We start from the raw sequence: 9,578 nt of genomic DNA, 5'->3' as shown, positions 1-9,578 counted from the left end.
GGGGGGGGGGGGGGAACCAACGGAGAACAGCCGAGTGCTGCCGGCGGAGGAAAAAAAAGCGGAGTGCAGCGTCCCGACCGAACATCAATCGGGACGCGGGACAAATACCTAAATATCGGGACGTCTGGTCATCCTACGCAAGACTGCGGTCCCAGTTATGCTGGTACGCCCTGAATATGAGATTTGGACATTGGACTATGACCTATGAACTGAATTCTAAAGGAACTCTTTGCAACTACAAAGCTCACCATCTCTGCTATGAATCTGCACCTCAATGAATTGAACTCAAATCTGTATGTATACTGATCTTTTAAACCATATTCTCTCTCTTTTGTTTTTTAATAAATGTTAGTTTAGTTAATAAGAATTGGCTGTAGCGTGTATTTGGGTAAGATCTGAAACATGCATTAACCTGGGAGGTAATGGGTCCGATCCTTTGGGATTGGTAGAACCTTTTCTTTTATAGGATGAAATAAGATTTACAGACATTTTCATCATTTTTGATGTGGGTACCTGGATGGAGGCCTGAGGCTGGATCACTTGAAGGGAACTGTGTTGTTTGGATTTCTGAGTAACCAGGGAGGTAATAAAGAAGCTGTTTTATGCTGGCTTGGTGAATCCAAGTATTGGAATCTCCACCAGCGTTTTGGGGTTTGGCTGCTCCATTCTTTGCAGTTCACCCTAATTGAGTGACCACAACTGGCCCCCACTAGGACCCCGGTCACAAGCAGTCAGAGCCAAGACTCAGCAGAGCTCAGCACCTGCCGTGCCCCGCGGTGCCGGGGGCCGTCCCGCACAGCCCCTGCTCAGAGCTCACCCGCAGGCAGGGGGCCCGGCGCAGAGGCGCTGCTCAGAGAGGGGCAGAGCCTACGATGCCTGCCACCTCTCCCAAGCAGTCCTCCCTCTCCAGCTGGGACTCCCACACCCAATGTGTGTGTGTCTGCGCCATTGGGGGCTCTAGGCCCAAAATCTCCCCCCCCCAACAACCAGGGGGCTCCAGATAGGCAGAGAAGTGGCTCTGGGCCCTGCCGCAGGGCAGGCCAGAGGGCCAGTCCTGTCACCAACCTCGCAGGATGTAGTTCTGGTAGTTCTGGTCGGCCTCAGCTCCCACTTTGATCAAGCATATCAGCCCCTCCAAGTTCACGAACTCTGGCACCAGGTCTTTATCCTCCTGCAGCACAAACCAGAGATCATACTGATCCACCCGCAGGGGTCCAGACCCCCCAGTCACGTCTTCAGGGGGACAGGAGGCCCAAACAGGCCCTAGTCGTACCCCCACTAAGGCAGGGATGGGGCAGACAGGGCAAGACTGATAGAGAAGGGTGTTGGGGGTCAGGAGAGCCCAAGGGCTGCCCATACCTCACAGCTAGGGGAGGTGTGGTCCAACAAGGGGCCAGTGCCGGCGGTGCCTGTGCTGTACCCAGGGGGGTTGGGGGGGGAAGCCGGCTGGGGGGGTGAAGGGACCAGTGCCGGCTGTGCCTGTGCCGTACCTAGGCCCCTTCATTTTCAGTTTTGATTTTATTTAATTTTTCTCAGGAATTGATCCGTGTTTATTATTACCACAACAAGAAGAACAGGGGGAAATCAGTGCAAAAGAAACCGATTCATTTTTCTGGGTAAATATCGGGGGTTATTTTGGTGGATGGAAAGATGGGAAAAAAGTATTCCGTAAATTAATGCTCTGAATTCCATTCATCAGTGTGGTTTGCTGCAGAACTAGGACAGGACTCAGAACACATGCTGCCGCTTCTGAGTTTAAGAAAACAATCTCTCTACATAAAACTTTTCATCTGAATAAAGAGTTTACTGGTGTAGAATTTAAATATTTATAGGCTAATAGTTCTCGTTTAGTAATTCGGCCACACCATTTGCAGCGCATACACTCAACTTCATCCTTTTCTCCTGTTTTTTTTAAATTTATTAATTTTCAAATGCTTCCTTGTGTTCTGAAACATATTCTGACACAGATTTTTGTTTTCTTCCCATTTTAGTGGGTCAAATCTTTAAACCGTTATCTGCTAACAGCTTGAAATATGTCTGTGGTGGGCGTGAGATTCATCAGGACATTCAGATGCGCACGCACTTCAGAGCTTGCCTGTGTGCTTGTTTGTTTATTGTGTCTCTCTTCTAGACTAATACAGAGCTTTACTTCAACAGACGGCTTTGCATAGACCCACAGACTAATGTATTATCGTAATTACATTTCATAAGATATGTTTGTATTTTCCTAATAAAGCAAGTTATTTTTTATATATTTGAATGACACAAAAGTCGGGTGAAAAATCAGAAAAAAATGAATAATACTTTTTGTAAAACGTGGGAATTTTTCAATAAAAATCTATTTAAACTGAAAACGAAGGGGCTTAGCGATACCCTGTGGGTGTGTGGGGGAGAGGGGAGAAGGACCATGCTGGCTGGCCTGTGCTGTACCCCATAGGGAAAGGAGTGAGGAGCAGGGGGGAAGATAGCAGTGACGGCGGTGCCTGTGCTGTACCCCACTGGTTACTGCTGGGTGAGAAGCCGTGGCACAGCGGGGTGCTGCAGGGATTGACAGGTGAGGCTCAAGGCGCCAGCCCAAATCTGCAGCCCCCCAGGGGGCAGGGGCTGGGTTAACAAACCCCATACTACCTCTCCTGGCTTTGGGCCAGAGCCCCCGCTCCCCAGGCGCTAAGCCCTGCAGCTTCCTCGGCGCCGAACTGGGGGCAGCAGGAATCGGGGAATGGGGGAAAGGCAGGATACACGGGGGAATTTATCACCCAAAGCAGCAGCTGGGGGGCTGGGCTGATGGGATCCCCCAGCATCACTTAACGCCACAAGCCCCCCATGACCAGCTGCCCCCGCGGAGCCCTGCACAGCTCATGGCCCTGGGCACAGGCCCACAGGGCCTGAGGTCACTGGGCTGCGGGGTGGGACGGTGCCCCACAGAGGGGTTGGGGGAACGTACCTGAAAGAGCTGCTTGAGGGAGAAGAGGGAGCGCCTCAGCTCTGGCCCCTGGGAGTTGTACAGCTTCTCTGGAAGGGAAGGAAACACAGCCACTGCATTAGGGGGGTGGGGGACGTGGACCCTGGAGCATCCCCCAGCAATGGGGAAAGCCACGAACCCTCCCCTCTGCAGCCGGAGCAGAGGGGCAGAGCGCACGCTGGCCAGGCCCCACGCTCAGTGCCAGGGCTCAGCTGGGCTCTCTCCCTTTGCAGAGGGGATGGAGGGGGGCTGGTGCCGCTGAAGTGACTTTCACCTCAGGGCAGGGATCGAAACTGGGGACACCCTGTCACGGAGTATGGGGGGACTCAGGGCCCTGCACCCCCCGGCGTCCTGCGATTCACCATGACTCTCAGCCAGCCAGTAAAGCAGAAGGTTTATTTAGATGACGGGAATACAGTCCAAGACAGGTCTTGCAGGCACAGACAACAGGATACCCCTCAGTTAGGTCCATCTTGGGGTCCTCGGGCACCCCAGCCCCCCTCCGGAGGTCAGAGCCCTCCCTGCCTCCCAGCCACCTCACCAGCCAGCTTCCCAGACTCTGCCTTCAGCGACCCCTCCCACAGCCTTTGTTCAGTTTCCCGGGCAAAGGTGTCACCTGGCCCCAGCCCCCTCCTGGGTTCTCATGTTACATGCTCAGGTATTCTCCATAGGTCAGTCTCTCATCCCCCAATGCAGACTATCCTAGCCACACTCCCCTGTCAGCATTCACAGACCACAGTAAGAACAGTCCCAGTTCGTCACACACCCCCTCCCCTGGAAGGAAGGGGTGTGACACAGACGGGCTGGGGCATTGGGCCTGCCAGGCTGGCTGCCCATACCGACGTGCGGGCCAGAGGCCGCTGTGCTTGGGACTGAACCACCCAGGGGCCGAGGGGCGCCCGTGCTGGAATGAGGCTTCGAGGGCTCCAGCGGGCAGGCTGCCTGGCTCTGCTCGGCTCTGCCCAGCAGGACAGCCCTGCTTCCTGGCCTAGCCCTGGGCCTGCCACCTACCACGATGTCCGGCTCGGCCCATTTGCCCCCGAGTACAGGCGGGCGCCCCTCAGCTGACTCCCAGGGGGTCCCAGGCACCCATCTCCTCCCCTCGGGGTGGTGGCAAGAGAAGCCTGCCCGCTGGGACCACGGGGTGCTGCAGCAGGGAGGAGGTGGGGAGGGGAGGAGATGGGGTGAGGTTCCTTGGCCTCCCCGTGCTGAGGACTGCATGCTGTGGTAACCCCTCATCTGGCGGCCCAGCGGGTTTGTGCTGAGCCCAAACGCTAGGCAGTGCCGTGCGCTCCAGGAGGGGTTAGCACAGGGCTCAAGAACCTTCAAGTGACCGAGCTGGGGCCGGCTTGGAACCAGTTCCCACCAGGAGAAGGCTCCAGATCCCATTCTCCGCCCCACAGCGCAAGGCCCATGTCCCACTCCCTGAGCCGGTCAGCTCCCCACGCCCCAGGAAGGGAGGTGCTCGGCTCTCTGTAGGCTGCAGCCCTCGGGAGTCAGGGCGGCACCTGCTATGCGAGAACCCCTGCAGAATGACACACACTCAGGCCAAGCACCACCACGAGACCACCCACCCTGCTCCCGGGGGCAGCCAGACACGGACGGGATGCCAGCCCGGAGCCGAGCTAGACCCTGTACGTAGGAAATGACCCAATCGTGAAACCAGGGCTAACAAACACTTCCTGAGCCCGCCAGCTGCAGTGGATGCTTTAAGGAGACGGATGCAGACACCGCGCCCCCAGACAGCTTACAGCGTGGCTAGCATGGACAGCGCCCTCTGCCCCCCAGCTGAGAGGGTGTGCAAGGAGAAGCTACGCCGTGCTCTCACCCTGGCAACGGCAGCCAGAAAGCGCCCGACATCAGAACAACCTAAGAATTGAATTGTCCCCATCAGCTTCAGAGCCACCACCTCCCCCCAGCCCAGCATTCCCTGTACCTACTCCCTGGGCTCCAGACCCACAGACTGCACCCCCGTACGCCTGCTGTTTCATTTGACCTTACTATTGATCACTTAGTTTGAGCCTCTTTTTAAAATGTATTTCTATCAAAACCCTAGGCTGTGAGCAGCTTTTCAATTAAACGTTTCCCCAAAAGCAGTAAGAACCCTGACAGATAAATAACTGGAAAGGTATGTTTCAAAGTTCTAAAAGCGATGCTTAAGCCGTTTACAACCTTTTTTAAACAACTTAATGATTATAATCTTTAGAAACATCTGCGCCTTTAAGGCAAAACTGTGGTGCAATTTGTTCTGACGTTCCGTGGGATATACACACGACAGCAGTTTGTCATACATAGAATTGCAGCAATGTAAAGCAAGTTTTTCTTTTTTTAAATAAAGGTTTTAATAGTTAAATTTAAGTGAGGGATAGAAAGAGATTTGATGTCTATTATAACAGGAGTTGAAGTATTTTTTTAACATGGTTTAAAGCCAGATTTGTTATATTCTTTTAGTGGTAAAAATTGTGTCTGAATTCTGTATATATAGACAATATGCCAGGGGCGGCCAAACTTACTGATCGCCCGAGCCGCATACGACAAAAAGCTGGGGCTCGCCTGCCGGGACTTGGGACTTCAGCCCTGTGGGAGGCGCCTGCCGGGGCTCGGGGCTTCAGCCACGCAGGGAAGGGGGTCTTGGGGCTTCAGTCCCATGGGAGATGCCAGCCAGGGCTCAGGCCTTCAGCTCCCTGCAGGCCTAAAGCCGCGGGGCAGAAGCCAGAGGCAACACACAGCGGAGGGGCATGTGGGGTTATGTGCCTCCCCAGATTTTTGCCAAGGTTTGCTGGTCCTACTTGGTCACGTGGTGTCACCAGGCCTCCTCCTTGCACAGCCGCTGCTGGGGCCAGCAAGCTGGGGCCAAGGGGAGAGACAGCGGCAACAGCTGGAAGCTGCAGGGAGAGCCACTGCTTTTGCTGCTGCCTCTCCCCATGGAGCTAAAGCAGTGGCCCCGCCCTGCAGCCTGGGGGTGTGTGTGACTCAAGCTGTTGGGGGCTCCAAACCTTTAAATTGTACCCCCACTCTCAGCAGGCACCAGTCGTCTCTGGCAGAAGCCCCTAACCCCACCACCCAGCTGCAGGGCAGAAGTCCCGAGCCTCCCCCCAGTCTGGTAGGTGGAGAACGCGGGGGGGAGAACAGGGGGCCCTGCACTTTAACTGTAAAAGAGCCGCATGCGGCTCGCAAGCCACAGTTTGGCCCCCCTGTAATATGTTAATGAACTTTGGGGGGAATGGGGGAATCTGTCTCTCGTGCGGGATCTAAGATTTTTGCAGGTGGGAGTGGGATAAAAATGCAAGAAACAACCCAGGAGCAGGTGGTAGTGGGATTAAAAACAATAGTCCCGCGCAGGGCTCTAAGCCAGAGTGCAAGATCCTTCCCCCAGCAGCAAGCTGCACTTGAGCTATGAATCTCCCCCGTAGGGGTGCACGTCCTCCCCTCCCCCTCGGCTCCCAACCCGGGACCTGCAGGGTGCTAAGACAAGAGCTCCCTCCCTCCATTCTCAACCGCTACTTTCAGCTCGGAGTAGGTGTGGGCCCCTGCTCAGTCTCAGCCCGTTTGCTCCGTTTGGGAAGGTCCCGCGAAGCTCCTGGAGCCCCTGGCTGCAGGCAGGCCCTGCTGTGGCTCCTCCCTCGAGCACTAAGAGGAGCCCGTGGCCCCCAGGGCCTGCTGTCAGCCTTGGGGTCTGGGGGAAGCAGACACGTGGCCTGGCAGCCAGGGAGCAGCTACGGCCTGGCAATGGCGGGTTATCTGGAACTTGCCAATTTCCTGTTTTCTTTCTTTTTTTCTTTTTGCATAACAATGCTATAAATATCTCCCCGGCTTCCTACGCAGAGAAGAAACAGGAACTTCGATGAGAAGCATGGCCTCCTGCTCTCCCCTGGCCCGGAGCCCAAGGTAGCTCGCCCCTGCCGGCTCTCCCCCGCAGTCCGAGAGGGCGGGCTCTTTCCATCCAGGCGGACGGTGACACTCCTAGGACACAATGGCAGAATCCCGGCTGACAGCCCATCAGGGCTTAGTGTCTCAGGCTGTGCCAGGGGCCAGGCGGCCCAGCACAGCAGCACCAGTGCTTCGCCGGCACAGTCTCTGCTGGGTGCCCACTCCCGTGGACGGGAGGCACTGCAGAAAATCAAGCACGTCTGCTCTCAGCACAGAGGGTCCATGTCATTGTTGCGGGACACAGATGGACAGTGCGGACACCTAAAGCCAGGCAGCACAGGATCCACCACATCACGTCAGACACTGCTCCGTCTGGTCTGCTACCCCGCCTCCTAGAGCGCTCAGAGACTCATGCATCCGAGAAAGGTGAAAACCTCTCCTGCCGCATCTGACAAGCTGTACAATTCTGTACATGGGGCAGCTTCCTTCCTGACCCTTGGCACAATCAGCTGATGTCCTGCAACATGAGATCTGATTATCCCTCTTAGCTCCCAGAGCGATGGATCAGCGGCACAAGGCTCACTGCCTTATGGAGATCAGAGCACAGGAACAAGAGGTGCAGATCTGCATGCCCTATGGAGCGAGTCCCCAGACAGCCCTTTCTATGCTCCAAGAGGAAGGCGCACTCCCCTTCGCCCCCCTCTTCTGGAGTCCCTGCAAGAGAGCGCCCCTGGATAGCCCTTCCCAAGCAAGAGCCCTCAGATTTTCACACCCAAGAGGCGGCTTTCCTGCCCCTGGCCCCTTCTCCCTCTGAGCCCTGCTGCTGTCATTACACAGCTGAGAGACAAACTAGGGAGGTAGGTGAAATGTCTCCTCCCTGCAGTCAGTCAGTCAGAGTGGGAGGAACCCCAGCTAGCCCTGGACACACTGGAGGTTGGGCCAGGTGATGGCAGACAGGTATGTCCAAGGTAACATGCATTGGCAGAAAGCATCTACCTCCCCCCTGCACCACCCCCAGGGCCGTCCTTAGGCATATAAGGCTGTGTAGGGCAGTGGTTCTCAAACTTTCGTATTGGTGACCCCTTTCACCTAGCAAACCTCTGAGTGCCACTCCTCTTTATCAATTAAAAACACTTTTTTATATATTTAACACTATTATAAATGCTGGAGGCAAAGCTGGGTTTGGGGTGGAGGCTGACAGCTCGCGACCCCCCATGTAATAACCTCGTGACCCCCTGAGGGGTCCCAACCCCCAGTTTGAGAACCCCTGGTGTAGGGCACCCGAAAATTTGGGGCTCTATTGGGTCTTAGTGTCCACCCTTCTGCCTTTTCCTATCCCTGTTCTGACCCTTCCTGCAGGCTCCCACCACAGCTGGCTGCTGCAGCCTCCCCAGTCTTCTTCCAGAGGGGATCTAGTACTTATAAGTGAAAAAGCCTCCAGCCTGCCAGACCTATTAGCACAACACTGAAATTGTTAGCGAGCCATTCACGGGGTAATGGAGCCATTGAACAGGCATTTAACAACCCCCAGGTACAGACTGTCTGAATTTACTGATGGAAACAGTTGTGCATCACGGTCATGTTTACTCAGAACATGTCAGTCTACAGGACCTTAGTTTAAAATCTGCTTTAAAAATATTTCATTAGTGTGATGGTGAAGATGATAAAATCACATCTCTAAAAAATCCTCGCATAGATTTTTAGATGCACAATCTGAGGATTCATCTTTAGCCTTAAATGCTTGAACCTTCAGACAGTTTTTAAAATAAATCCTTCAAAAGACCCCCCCCCTTCTCTAAAATACACATGCGAGCCCAGGCTGCTGTCGGCACAGGGGCACCAGTTTAACAATACTGCAGAGGGCCCCATAAATCCTAAGGACGGCCCTGACCACACCCTGTGCACAGATGGGCTCAACTTGCAGGGGCCTCCAGGGATAGGGGAGCGGCACTGCCCTGGGGCACAGGAGGAGTCAAACAGCACAGGGGGAGCAATAAAGGGGAACAGAAAACAGCCCACATCTGTTGACACTAAGAAACAGCCTCACCCCCGTGCTCTGTAGAGCCAGGCCTGCTTCCCTCACACACCCAGCAGAGCGGGAGAGGGGTTAGAGATCTGGACGGGGTTTACATACATCTTGAAGCAGCAACTGCTAAACTGCTCGGCCTGTTGGGCTTGACATGAGTGGCGTCAGAGGGGACTGACCGAGAGGTTCTCCCCCATCCCCTACCTATCTCCAGCAGGCCAGGAGCGAATAGAAATGCTGCATTCCCAGCAGTCTGAGGAGGTGAGGGCCATGCCATGCCTGCTGATCTAATGGAAAACTTGGAAGCAAGGCAGATGCCAGGGGCGAAGGTCTGGAGACACCGAGAAGACAGTCAGGTCACGCTGCTGACCCCCCGCCCCACTAATCTAAGAGTTAGCATGTTCTCTCGCCCAGGCCTCCTGGGTTAGAGCGGTAGGCAAATCTCATCTCTGCAGGAACGTGAAGGAGGCACTTGGTGTTCAGACACATCCTTCCGCATGTGTCAGGGACAGGAAAAACGAATGCGACTTCCTGTGCCGGCAGTGCCAAGCCTGCTGCAGACACCACGCAAATCACCATTGCTAGCAGCAGCCAGAGAAGGCCCATTCAATGGTATCTCCCCCAGAGCCTGTCTGGTAGGTCTGGGAGAAAGTTTGGTTTCACAGGTGTCCCCCAAAGAGCAACAAACACACCATGATGTATCCAGGTAAATAAGGTTTC

General features: G+C 54.9%; 1 protein-coding gene across 1 annotated transcript in view; it reads right to left on the bottom strand.

The window, feature by feature from the left end:
- LOC112125047 (FH1/FH2 domain-containing protein 1-like) overlaps positions 1–9,578 on the bottom strand; it is a 59,744-nt gene that overhangs the window by 23,916 nt on the left and 26,250 nt on the right. Inside the window, exons 4-5 of the mRNA XM_029912021.1 lie at positions 2,945–3,012; positions 1,066–1,171 (exon numbers count right to left, since the gene is read on the bottom strand). Coding sequence (XP_029767881.1) covers positions 1,066–1,171; positions 2,945–3,012 — 174 coding nt within the window. The remainder of the gene's footprint in view (positions 1–1,065; positions 1,172–2,944; positions 3,013–9,578) is intronic.

Source organism: Terrapene carolina, unplaced genomic scaffold (assembly GCF_002925995.2).
Source record: "Terrapene carolina triunguis isolate 2854851 unplaced genomic scaffold, T_m_triunguis-2.0 Scaffold165, whole genome shotgun sequence".
NCBI classification, from domain to species: Eukaryota; Metazoa; Chordata; order Testudines; family Emydidae; genus Terrapene; species Terrapene triunguis.
The sequence above is the reverse complement of the archived record's forward strand: the minus strand, read 5'-3'. Positions and strand labels throughout refer to the sequence as shown.